This window comes from Stegodyphus dumicola, chromosome 1, assembly GCF_044657685.1.
Source record: "Stegodyphus dumicola isolate Sdum_Otavi_A_Nest chromosome 1, ASM4465768v1".
Taxonomy (NCBI): domain Eukaryota; kingdom Metazoa; phylum Arthropoda; class Arachnida; order Araneae; family Eresidae; genus Stegodyphus; species Stegodyphus dumicola.
The window spans coordinates 257286084-257299928 of NC_140768.1; the positions used below are offsets into that span (position 1 = coordinate 257286084).

General features: G+C 33.9%; 1 protein-coding gene across 1 annotated transcript in view; it reads left to right on the forward strand.

Annotated features, from left to right (window-relative positions):
• LOC118192226 (bone morphogenetic protein 4-like) overlaps nt 1–8397 on the forward strand; it is a 154194-nt gene extending 145797 nt beyond the window's left edge. The window contains exon 3 of the mRNA XM_085827358.1: nt 336–8397. Within this exon, the coding sequence (XP_085683484.1) occupies nt 336–1165 (830 nt within the window). The 3' untranslated portion in view covers nt 1166–8397. The remainder of the gene's footprint in view (nt 1–335) is intronic.
• The last annotated feature ends 5448 nt before the right edge of the window (nt 8398–13845 follow it).

Below are 13845 nucleotides of genomic sequence, written 5' to 3' on the forward strand. Positions count from 1 at the left end.
GCTAGCTTGCTTAGGTAAATTCTTCTCTTTGAGTTTTCTGAGTTTAAACAGTAGGAAGGACGGCTTTTGGTAGCTATGGTCCAGTGAAATTTAGGCCAGGAAATCAGAACCTTGGATAAGCCCACCTTGAGAACGGTCCTCGAATCAACTTAAGAACATAAATCTGAGAATTACTTGTCTTAATTTTATTGTCAAAGATAGCAGTTATAAAAAATGGAAATTTTCTTCTTAATATAATATACATTTATTTTTCTTTTGTATGAGTGCTTATTGCTAGTAATATTAATTTATGTACATTTCTACATGGTATTTAACACATTCTTAATTTCTTGCAGAGTCTGCTTTGGGGAATAACTGCGATCAACAAAGGGTCCGGTTCAGTTTCGACCTACGGCAACTACCACAGAACGAAGAAATTTTAGCCGCCGAACTAGTCGTCTATCGTGAAGAATTCCCACACTCGGGTAAACCACCCATTAACAGGATACAGGTACATGATGTGATTCGTCCTGCAACCCATAAAACGAACTCAATCCAGAGGTTGCTCGATACTAAAGTTTTCAGGAGCTCAAAAAATGGAAGTTGGGAGAGGTTTGATGTCCTTCCCGCCATTCAAAGGTGGCGTTCCGAACCAACAGAAAATTATGGACTATTTGTTGAGTTAGTAAGTTCATTAAATGCGACCAAGCCTCAGAATGTGAGACTAAGGCGTTCCATTGGAGAGGACCACGAACATTGGTCGAAATTTGAACCTTTACTGGTCATTTATACCAGAGATCCAGATGCATTAGCTGCCCCATTTTCCAGGACTAAACGCAGTACACGTAAGCATAGGCGGAAAGGCCGTAAAGATAACTGCCGTCGACATGCGTTGTACGTGGATTTCAGCGATGTCGGTTGGAACGATTGGATTATAGCACCACCTGGGTACAATGCATATTACTGCCATGGGGATTGTCCTTTTCCTTTGCCAGATCATTTGAATTCCACTAATCATGCCATTGTGCAGACACTGGTAAATTCAGCTAATCCAGCGGCAGTTCCTCGTCCTTGCTGCGTGCCGACAGAATTGTCTCCCATATCCATGCTTTACAGAGACAAGTATGAAAATGTAGTTCTGAAAAACTATCAAGATATGGTTGTAGAAGGATGTGGTTGTCGCTGAAACCAGCTATCTGGTGCTCCGGCGGAGTATGATAATTATTCAAAAATAATTCCTCATCAAGCCTTGAATGGCGAATATAGGCAGCTTGAACCCGACTTGTGGTCTTCCATGCTGTAGCACTCCGAACGTGTCATTTGCAAACGAATTTCTGAGAAGATAGTGTTATAGGCAAGACGAGTCATTATATTTTTTGATGAAGAAAGGTTCATGGGCATTTGATTTTCATGCCCAGAGCATGAGATCTTACTATTTTATAATAATCTGTATAAGCCGCACTTTTGATATTCATGCATTATTAAGTTTTCGCTTTTATAAGCAAAGTATATTCTTTGCCTGACTTTTTTATAATCTTTAATTTACTGTTTTCATGTAATTATTTAAATTTAATTATTATTCCCATCATATCAAAAATTTAATAGTAGATGAAATTTCAATGTAGTAATAATTAACCAAATTTTCACTGTAATATATTAAGAAAATTTAGTAAGAATATTAGGAGATAAACTTAATGCGCTTTAATAAACGTGTGTGTGTGTGTGTGTGTGATTATGGGAAAGCCTCGAGGGCTATCTGCCTAAGAGGAGGGATGCCTTCGTGGAGGACTTTCTAAGGGAAACTGGCTCGTATACACGTTACACATGGGGAAAACCACGAAAACGCCCATGCAGCCAGCCCGTTCGCAGGATTCGAACCTCGGACCGAACTACCAGTGTTCAGCGACTTTTACCGCTCGGCCGCTGGTGGGCGCTTTAATAAACGAATTTGCTGTTTAGACATTCCAGGTAATTTATGAATGGATCAGCTAACGTTGCATTAAACTAAATTTTAAGTGAAAATCGTTATATATATGTAAAAAGCATTATCTATATATCAACTGAAACATTTTTTTAATTGTGATATGGCAAAGGTAATTCAAATTTAAGTAGAATTAAGCGCCGCATTGACGTTGGTTTTAAAGTATGACTACGCATTTTCAAGGATTTCATGTATCATCTCTTTCAATATGCCTAGCCTTTTTTTTTTTTTTTTTTTTTTTTTTTTTCTTCTTTAGAACCAGTTTAGTATCTGAAGTTTACGTTTACCTAATTTTAAAGTAGCAATTGGTATGTTTCTTACCTTCTTGTTAAACATATTCTTATATTTACTCTATTCTTCTGCTTCCAGAAAATTAGCGCATTCGATGAAATACAGTAAAATTTGTCTGAAATTGAATAAAAGTAAACTAAGAAGGGCTGCGAAATTTAAATTAATGAAAACTTTTTAAACAGAAACTCTTCTTTCAGTTTTTTCGGCTGTTGAAGATGAAAATGAAAATTCCCTCTCCCATCCTTCCCAGTTTTATTGCAATTGCCGAAAGATCAGGGGCGTAGCTAGAGGGGGCAAGGGGAGCATCTGTTCCCGGGCGCAGAATCCAAGGGGCGCCAAACTGATGTTACGGCATTTTAGAATTAAATGTTTTCCATCCTTGGCAAGCAGTAAGGGGCGCGAAATCTTCAGTTGTCCCTGGGCGCTGAAAACCTACGATTCTGCGAAAGATGGAAAAATAATCAAATAAAATTATGTGAATAGAAATTTTTCCTCATACTACAGTATAAATAATATTGTCAAATCTTCCTGATCATTCTACTTTGTATGCTCAAACGACTACACGCTTAAACTCAAACGCTTGAGTACTTAAAATATTTGAACTGAATTTCTTTTCGTAAGTTTTTCTGATATGTACCAGATGGGTCAACATTCGCAGAGGCACACTTGTTCTCATTTTCCAAAAGAATGGCTTTGAGAAAAGCTTTAAGTTTGTTTCTCAGATAAAGCTCAAAGCCATTATCTCCGAAACTTAAAGCTTTAGAAATTCATAATTTTTAAAATCAAAAGTCAATCCATTAAATTGTGCTTTGCAATAAGTCATAAGCAAAAGTCATGATTATAAAAAAGAAAAGTGTGATACATAATTTATCTCCTTTTTGAATTCAGCAACCAAAATAACAGAAGAAGCATATACATATCTTAAGGATTTTTCATCGCAGGCTAATGTAGATTAATTAAGTAATGATTTTAGTCAATATTTATGTACCATTTATTCAATATTGATCTCGAAATTTTTTAAGAAACTGCAATTTTCTTTTATGTTAAGAAATTAGCTAATTATTACTTCTTTTGTTTCGAAACTCCAATTTCTTTTCTGTTATATTTAAATTTCCTTTAAATTTTTAATGAAATACCATTACATTTTACAATGCTATGCAAAGTTATGTATGCATATGTCATCACATATACACGTGCGTAATTTTTATGTAAATTCTAATTTCATTTTTAACTAATGACTAATCTTTTTTTGGTATGATAGCAAAAAATATAGATTGTTGCGTAAATTAAAATACATTTCCTATAATCAGTATATGTATCTCGATCATATATCATTAGCAACTAGAATGAAATCATTTTCATCTCATTTATGTATCATTTTTAAAATGTCGGCAATGAATATTTTTATAGACATGTTTCTAGTACCATCTGTCACTGTGAAATGAGTGTTTAGCTACTATTTACGAACTCTATGTTAACGATGTAGTATTGATAAGGCCAGTGATGTTTTATTTTGTGAAGATTCATAGATATGTGAAAATAAAATCGTATATTTTTGTGTTAATATTAAATAAACTATTAATTCACAACCTTTTCAACAGTAATGTGGGGATCATTATATTAATGTGATGTTTCAATGTGTTTTAAGACTAGATTTTGAAAAACTACTTTATCAGTATAAAAGTTAATATTGAAGAAAATTGTGTTTTAATTAATATTAAAAAATTATTATCTGTAAAAAAAAACTTTGTCATAAAAAAAGTTTTTAATTGCATGTTTTAAATATTTATTGATAACAAAAATTATTGCATTAAATCTTTTTTAATAAATGATTTCGCAGTTGTAACAAAAAACTTTCAAATATTCAAAAACCTTTTTTGCTATTATTTCATTTAATACGAGAATTCTGTATTTATGTCATATTTAATTGATACAATAACAGAATGAAATTTCAAGAAATTCTTGTAAACTTTTGAATTCCATAACCTTTCGTTTTTGTATTTCATAAGATATAATTCGATACTTACGTATTATAACAACCACTTTAGTTGAAGTGAACAGATTTTCAGAATGTGCCAGATACTGGCAATCATGATCATAACATGCTTTCAGTAATGCACCATCGCCATTTCTGTATGCTTTTTATTTTGTGGTATTCCGAGTTTTCGTGGTATTTTTTATCATAACACAATTTTTTAATATGCGTTTATGGAATTTTCAAATTTGCCCTTAATGGAAGAACCTGCAATAAACTTTCTGCAGGAAGGCAGTTTTTTTTTTTTTTTTTTTTTTTTTTTTTTTTTCCCCCTTCAGAATCGCTAATGAAAACCGTTTGATAGATAGTCAATGGCAATGCCAAGATTGTGCTCGATGTCGAGTTCATGCAGTTCTTTGATGTTTTTTGAGAGAAAACAAATCGCTGTATACATGAGAAGAAGAAAGGTAAAAAAATTTCGGAAGAATTTAGTAAAATTGTTTATGTATCATATAATTTTAATTAATAATTAAGATTTACACTTTAATTTGCTACAATGTGTTTTCCTCTGATATGTTGGTAGTATTTGCGACTTATAATAAATATCGATTGTTTCGATTTTTTTTTTTTTTTTTTTTTTCAAAGTCGCGAAATTCGTTGTCTTACATTAGTGTATTTTACGTTTTTTTCTCATCTTGAAAAAGAAAAAAAAAATAAAAAAAAATAAAAAAAAAAAAAAAAACCGCCAAATTTCGCCAAAGTGTTTGCGTTAATACGTTAGTATCAATAATTCTTATGCAGTTTAGAAACTTTATATATGTATTCTAATGTATCTGATCTAAATAAACATCTAAGTAATTTATTAAAGATGCATTTTGTCTTGTTCCCAAAAAGTGATTATGCATGTAATTATTATATTAAAAAAATATTGTTAAATTTTTACAGATTTTTAATTAGTAAACAGCAAATGCCAAAATTCGAATTCCTTGAATGAAAGAAAATTTGTATTTTATTTGTATTGGCTGAAAAATCGTTTTTTTTTGAGCATTTTAAATGTACGAACTTTACATTTTCTACCACGTGCGTTTTAACGATCTAAAGGTTTAAACATATCAGATTATAGTGTTAATAGTGATCGAGGGTGCCAGTTTATATTAAAATCTGTACGTATATGAGATAAATAATAAGTGGAGTCTTTGTTACAATTACAAATGAGAATATCGAAGCTTATGTGAATTCATCAATTCACATATGAGCCCTTACATTCATCTCCCATTTGTAACAAGTTTCTTTAGAAATGGAGTTATTTGATACTTGTTTATGGCAGGCAAATAGAGATACAAATAAAACTTTTCATTTATCAATTAATCCTTTAATATGGGAATAATAAAAGATAATTTAAAAAAACTCAGTGGCCGATCAGCCATTAATGAACCATTGTCTGGAATGCCTTGATTTCTGCGTTCTTGACCTTGGGCCTATGCCCTGGACAAGTGTTTAGCATGTCGCAGAGCCTCCGGTGTTTAGCCCCAAGCGAACTTGGTACTCATTTTATCGACCCACTCAAGGGATGAAAGGCTGAGTCAATCTTGGACAGCCTGGGGATCAAGCCCCGGACCTGTGGTGCCACCGGGCCTCTTTATATGGGAATATCATTAAGAAATTAATTTAAATACAGGGTGCGTCAGAAAAAATGCATGTACACTTTGACCTGTCATAGGAAATTTATTTTCCAGCCTACAAGATTAAATTTCTGAGAAAAAAGTGTACTTTCTGGTTAAACTGAACGTTCCAAATGGTGTTTAAATTAATTATTCAAAATAGTGGCATTTCTGAGTGGCTTCAGCATCGACATTTCTGAGTACGGGGTTACGACTGATTCCGTACTTCACACCAAAGTACCCAATGCCAATTTTCGCGCACACCGCTTGAATCTCATCCCAAAGTGTCTCAAACAAAGTTATGTGGGTTACGACAATACGCCTCATCTTTTACTGTGCCCCCCCACACACACACACACAAAAAAAAAACAAACAAAAAAAAAAAAACAAAAAAACTAGCAGTGTAAGGTTTGGAAAGCGTGCAGGAAACTCGATTGGTTCCATGGGTACTATCCAATGGCCTGGTACATTTTGTTTCAGGTATGCTCACACATCTCTATGATAGTGCTGAGGAGTGTCATCTTGTTGGTACTTACCGTACATTGCAGAATGGCAGGGAAAATGGAATGAGCAAGCATTGTTAGGTACTTTTCCCCAATTACAGTACCTTCAAAACGGAAAAGCCCACTTAGGAGACAAACCACACCACATATTCCCACCAGGCCAATTCACAACCTTTTCAACAGTAATGTGGGGATCATCTTCAACCCAGTACACACAATTATGCCAGTTGACAGTTCAATTAAGTTTAAATTGTGCTGCATTCGACCAAATAATGCTACTCATAAATTCCGGTTCACCAGTAAATATCTTCTGAACCCATTGACAAAAATTGTACCTGACTATCGCTCAGGACTTTACTACTCTCGATTTTTTTATGGGGCACAAAGAGATGAGGAGCAGTTTCGGCAACAACGTAACCTTGACACACTTTGGGATGAGATTCAAACGGTGTGCGCAGAAATCCCATTGGACACTTGGGTATGGAATCAGTCGTGACTCGTACTCGGAAATGTAGAAAGCCACCATTTTGAACATTTACTGTAAGCACCATTTGTAACATTAAGTTTAACCAGAAAGAACATTTATTTTTCAAACTGGACTATAGCCTTACTTTTCCTAGAAACTTAGCCTTGTAGGTTGGAAAATAAATTTTCTACGACAGTTCAAAGTGTGCATGCATTTTTCTGACGCACCCTGTATTCTTGAACTTAGTCCGTAGGATTATAAATAGGAGCTCAAAAAAGATAAAATTGTTAACTTAAATTTTGATTCATGTGAATGCAAGAAAACCAGCTTTACTTTACGTAGATATTGTCTAAATAAAATCTATTCTGTCATCTAAATATTGTTGTCATTGCACTTAGTTTCACTCAGCATGTCATTTCTTTTGCCCGTTGATGCCTCTGATCATCCACAACGAATATTTTAAAAATCCTCACTTTATTTCAACTTATAATACAATGCGTTTTCACGCGTTATTCAAATAGTTTTCGTAAAGTGGCTTTATATTTGACTGCTTGATTTTTCCTCTGAAATTTGAGCCTCTAAAATTGCATCGGCATATCTCAATGGTTCATTCGCAAACTTCTGAAAGCATTAAGTTAAGTCTTTAAATTTCAACTTTTCTACATCTTGCTTTATTCTTTTCTTTTCCCCTTTTTATCGAAGTTTTCTAGAATGTTCTGAACTAAGTATCTGTTTATATTTGACATGATACAAACTTAGATAAACGTTTATTCTGTACAGTTTTAATAAATCTGATGTTGAATTTTACCCAATTTTAGAATCAAATTAGCATGTATTATGCATAAGGCACCTATTATTATACTGAACTCTGATTGTATAAGTGCTGAAAAAGTTGTCAGTTATACTTATGTTTACGAAAATTCGATTATAAGTTGTCCATCTTTTACATTACTTGATAATTATGTTATATCTTTTCAGTTCTCTGGCTCATCGCGACGAATAGCCAGAGTGCAGAAATCGCGGCTCATCGAAAAAATAACTCATGCTCTACAAAATGTATTCTATGCATTAGAGTTTCTAAGCAGATGCAGCTTTTAAGAGGTAGAGTTCCATTACCATTACTTCGTTTGGTTATACCCTGTGTAATTATTTTATTAGCTGTAAAGTATTATTGAAAATTTGTATATGGTTTTTGCGCTGAATTACATTTTAATTTCAGAAAAAGGCTTTAAATTTTTATTTTTATGTTGTTTAAAAGTTGCATGAGCGGGATTAAATTATCTTAGTTCCCAAATTGCTTTTATTTATTAACTTTTCATCATGTAAATGCTCACTCAGTATCAATTGTAAGTAAATATTTATGTATTTTTAAGTATCCCTAAAAGCGTTTTGTAAATACAGCTCTGTAAATAATTGAAAAGAGACCATTGTTTTGTATACTCGTTGTTAGCTTTTGTAATAAAAATTTGCTCGTTGCTGTTGAGTTACTATTTTGTATTTTACGCATTGTAAATAAAAGTTTCATAATCTTTTCTCCTGGATTTATGTCTTATTTGAGTTTTTGTGTTAATGTTTGTCACTGAACAATCACAAGCTATCATAGAACTTCATTTACTTTTGATAAAATAAAAACTAAACGCTTGAAATATTGAAGAAATCAGAAGTGTAACATACAGATCCCAATATGCACAAGTGTAATTTTCAAAATGGCAAAACTTCCGCAAACCTTCAGTTTGTTGAAAAGCGTCGTATCTGCAAAATATAATAAAACCAAATATGCTTGCAACATAATTATAATTAAAACAGAAAATAAGAGCAATCTTGCATTTACGGGCTTTTATCATGCATGCTTTTTATTTTAAATAAAATGCATATAATTTTTTCAGAATTAAATTTTTTTACAAAATTTGCAGATAGCTATATACTGTATTGCATTCGAATGTGCACTTTACAGACCGAAAGTTTTCCACAAAAAAGAAATATTCTGGTTTCCACGCTTCCCTTCAAATTTTTCTAGAGAAAAAATTTAGATTATACAGAACAAGAGCTAAATGTTGGTTAATATGTAGGTCTTCGAACATTTGCACGCTCTTATTAAGCCTGGTTAAAATAGTCACTAAGAACTGCTATAATAGTAACATTGTGGCTAGGGATTGTGATGAATCATCATTGTCTGTAATTCTGATTTTACACCAAACAGCCTTTACATTATGACCACCCTGTAGTAGAAGATGTAGAACCACCTTTAGCCCTCAAAGCTGCTATCACCCGGTGAGGTATTGACTCCACAAGGTGCTGACACGTAGTTTGAAGTATCTGGTACCAAGCGCTCACCAACTGGCCCTACAATTCCAGCACATTTACGAGGGGGTAGCGTGCCAGCACGAATTTGGTTTTCCAGGTGGGACCACAAATGCTCTGTTGGATTAATGTCAGGTGAATTTGGGGGCATGGAAGTCACTGGAATGTTCCTCGAACCATTCCCTGATGATTCGACCCTTATGGCATGGTGCATTATCCTGTTGGCACCATTCTCCGCCTGAAATACTTTTGCCATGAATGGGTGAGCCTGGTCTACAGCGATGTTTACGTAGCGCACAGACATTAGGGATTGTTCTATGGGGATTATGGGTCCGAATGTGATCTAAGAAAGCATTGTCCATACCATAATACCCCGCCACCGGCTTGTCTCCGTCCAACTATACATCCGAGAGCCAGGATTTTGTTTGGAAATCGGCGTATTAGCACACGCCCGTCGATGTGCCGGACCAGAAATCGTGATTCGTCGGGGCATGCAACTTTCTTCCATTCTTTTAATGTCCAATTCCGATATTTCTTGACTCACTGCAGACGCAGTTCGCAATGACGTGCCGTCTGTGCAGAGACATGCTTCGGCTCCTCTGTGATGCTTCTTTGACGAAATGAAGCAACTCCAATGATGAAACACAGCAGTAACTTTTATTTAACACTCAAAAAAGTGGCGACATACAAACAAGAAGAGAAAACATATTCTAACATTTAAAAATAAATTACATTCTTCGTGCGAGAGTCGCACGGGGCATTGGAGACTGGTTTCAATTATTGCCATTCACAAATACCTTAATGTTCATATATTTAAATTATTTAAACTACAAGATTTTAATAATATTTAAAGCTAGGTTTTAATAATATTTAACGCTGTTACAACCTCTCCCCCAACGGAGATACTTTTACCGAAGGGAAAAGTTCTGTAAAATTCGAAAGTTTATAAGCTCGGCTTGCTAAATTGCTTAAAGAGAAAAGATAACTTCTCTCATAAGTTTCCAAATTTTCAGGCCGAAAATTTTAAGTTTTAAACAAATATTTTTACACCACATTTAAATAGGAAGAAAATGGACCAGTGTTCAAATTAGTCTTCTTTTTTTTTTCTTGACGGCGCCTAGATCTCTTCCATGGTGCACCAGTTCCTCGGCTATAATTCACAGCAAAGCCTTTCCTCAGTTCATCTGTGCCTTTCGGATAATATTCATTTGTCATTTGCTTTCGACAATTGTTTTCTTCGTCTATTAGTAGCGGCTTTGATATTAAATCAAAAGCCGAAAGATGATGATAACGCTGCATTGCAAAATGATTCTCAATATTAATTTCTTTATCGTTTTTTAAATTTTCGTGAACATCTTCCTCTTTTAATTCTGGTGATTTAACTTCTTCTTCAAATACATCTCTAGATGCTTTATTTTCTTCCTTCATCGGTTCCAAGATCTGCTCTTCAGCTATTTTTCTTTTCCTTTGAGCTCTAGTAGAAATGGCATTAAAATGGTATCACTAAATTTACGTTCAAGTGATAAACTAATAAAATAAGGCAGTTCAGTGTTAACAGGAAGTAATAACATGATATCACTAATATTACGTTCAGTGATGAACTAATAAAATAAGGCAATTCAATATCAACAGGAAGTAATAACCTGGTATCACTAATATTATGTTCAGTGATGAACTAATAAAATAAGACAATTCAATATCAACAGGAAGTTACGTTCAGTGATGAACTAATAAAATAAGGCTATTCAATAGCAACAGGAAGTTATAATCTAGTATCGCTAATATTGCGTTCAGTGATGAACTAATAACATAAAGCAATTCAAAATTAACAGGAAGTAATAATCTGGTATCACTAATATTGCGTTCAATGATGAACTAATAAAATAAAGCAATTCAATATTAACAGGAGGTAATAATCTGGTATCACTAATATTATGCTCAATGATAAACTAATAAAATAAAAATTCATTATTCGATTATTCGATCTCGGTCGGTGCCTCCAAAACAATTAAGACTGTAATACTTCTTTGACGAAATGAAGCAACTCCAATGATGGAACACAGCAATAACTTTTATTTAACACTAAAAAAAAAAATGGCGACATTCAAACAAGAAGAGAAAACATATTCTAACATTTAAAAATAAATTACATTCTTCGTGCGAGAGTCGCACGTGGCATTGGAGACTGGTTTCAATTATTGCCATTCACAAATACCTTAATGTTCATATATTTAAATTATTTAAACTACAAGATTTTAATAATATTTAAAGCTAGATTTTAATAATATTTAACGCTGTTACAGCTCATACGCAGCAATGTACGTTGCACAGTGTGTTGAGAAATACTGTCAGGGTCGCCACTGTTGTAACTAGGGGTGATTTCAGCTGTTGTAGCTTTTCGGTCGCGGCGATCAATGAGTAACAAACTCAAACTTGGAACGGAATATTAATTTACGTCTGGAGTTCCTTCGATGGGATCCAACATTTGCTATAATAAATGCATTAAAATTATAGTTAATAATCCCACTCAGAATGCAAACACTAGAAATAACTTATCAGGTTGTTGTTGTCTTGTCCATGAATTTCATAAAAGAATGGTTGTCAGAGCCTCAAGGAGTTTGGACTTCTATGTTCACTCCGATTTTGAGGGACAGCATTCCGAGGAGGGTGGCCGACGGTCTCCCACCCCTCTCCCGTACCACCAAACTACACCAGAGGACTTTCGGCTCCCCGTATATTTAGAATGCCCCTCCCGCCACACCTCACTAGGCTACCCTGACCACTATACCGTTTGGACGGCAACATTTCAGGTCCGAAAGCAAATAGCATAACAACATTTTGTAGCGAAAACTGAAAATTAGGAAAGTTAAATTTTTTTCTTGGATTTCCGGATGTTATATTTTATTATTTAACAATCCTTAACACTGCTAGTGGTGGTACAATCATGTATGTAATATTTAAAAGTCGTGTGCGAAAACATATCATCACAGTCATAGGCAGTATGGTCATGGTATGGTAGAATGCCAGAAAATAGTAGAGTAAGAAAAGAAAATAATTTTTTTTTTTTTTAATCTTAAGGTAAAGTAAAACGCTAAGAATTTAGCAAGATCATTCATTTCCAAGCCATAAAGAAATCTTCAGAATTATTCTCCTTTAGGACATCACTGATGATCTCCTTCCTTTACTGAGAGGATACCGGAAAATGGAGATAAATTGTTTCAGGGTTTAGTTGAAGCTGCAAAAGAAATAGCATTCAAAATTAAGTTTTAAAAAAAAAGGTATCGGATAAGGTCAAATATTACGAGTTAAACGATCTTTTTTCTTAACGAGAATTTTTTCTATTATAAAAAAATTGGGAGAATCGAAAAATTAAGTTTTATCGAGTGTTCAGGGTGTCTAGATTTTATCTAATGCATTTGCACTCATCTCTTATGCTGAGAGGGGAAGGTACCAACATCCAACACCGCACAATGTTAAGCATTATTTTATTGACTCCTACAAAACACAACGCGTTTACTGGAGGCTTTTTAGTGTCATCTGTCATTAATTAAAGCACATCTATTTTTAACTAGTAACACAGTACCTTAATTTTTTTTAAATTTATCCATAGAAAAGTAAGCAAAACACGAAATTTCACCGCTTCACTTTTCCTCATGCTTATCAGAATTACATACGGTAACATGTTTTCCATCTACCATGTTTCACGAAAGCAAGCTATTTTTTAAATGTATAACTTTAAATGTTATACATTTAAAAAATTTAATGTAGAGTCATTAGGTTATTTTTTAAGCAGAAGAGATGAACAATATGCAGAGGACTCGAACTTTGACGTCTCGAATATGGTCGAGTGTGCTACCGTTACACCACGAAAGCCTGCACTTTAATGTAGCAGGCCTTCGCGGTAATTGCTTCCCCGTTTAAAGAGCGATTGGGGATTGAGGGACCCAATCGCCAAATCTTGGTGGTGACGAATTATTGTCCACCACATTTTAGTTCTGACGCCACTTTGGAGTCGTTACGTTTTTTGATGCAGGAAATGTGAAAAATGCTCAATGCCAGGACTCGAATCTGAATCTCTCGAATACGCGCCGAGTGTGCTACTGTTACACCACGAAGGCATGGTGGAAGGAGGGAGAAAATACCTTGTAAACTTATTATTTATATTAATTTATTTTATTTTTACAATTTTCTCTCTCGCTTTTTAATGATGAAAATATTAGTACATTTTTTCAGTTCTCAATCAACCTGCTGCATCATAAGCATGCGCTAATCTTCGGTTAAATGTTCACAAAATTCAAAATTAGAGGTGCTCTTCATCGTATGATCAACTTCTGATATTGGATCTTGTAGGAATTCATTCCAATAAGAATGAATTCCTATCCTATGCCGTTTACATGAGACAAGTATTAATTGCTTGCCTGGTTTATAATTTTTTCGAAATAATAATCTTGGATTAAATTACAAAAACTTGCTATATGGTGATTTTTAAATATTTTTGCATCCAAGTACGGAAGAAGATGGCAATCGGCTATAAATTTAATCAGGGCTTAATTTCTAAAAGTAGAAGTGCCGGAGCCCTACGGAAGACCGCCATGAAAGAAGAACAGGAATGAATAAATAAATAAAATGACTAATAATTTAAATAATTATTGCCTAAAGTAGTTAAATAATTAAAATTTAATAAAATA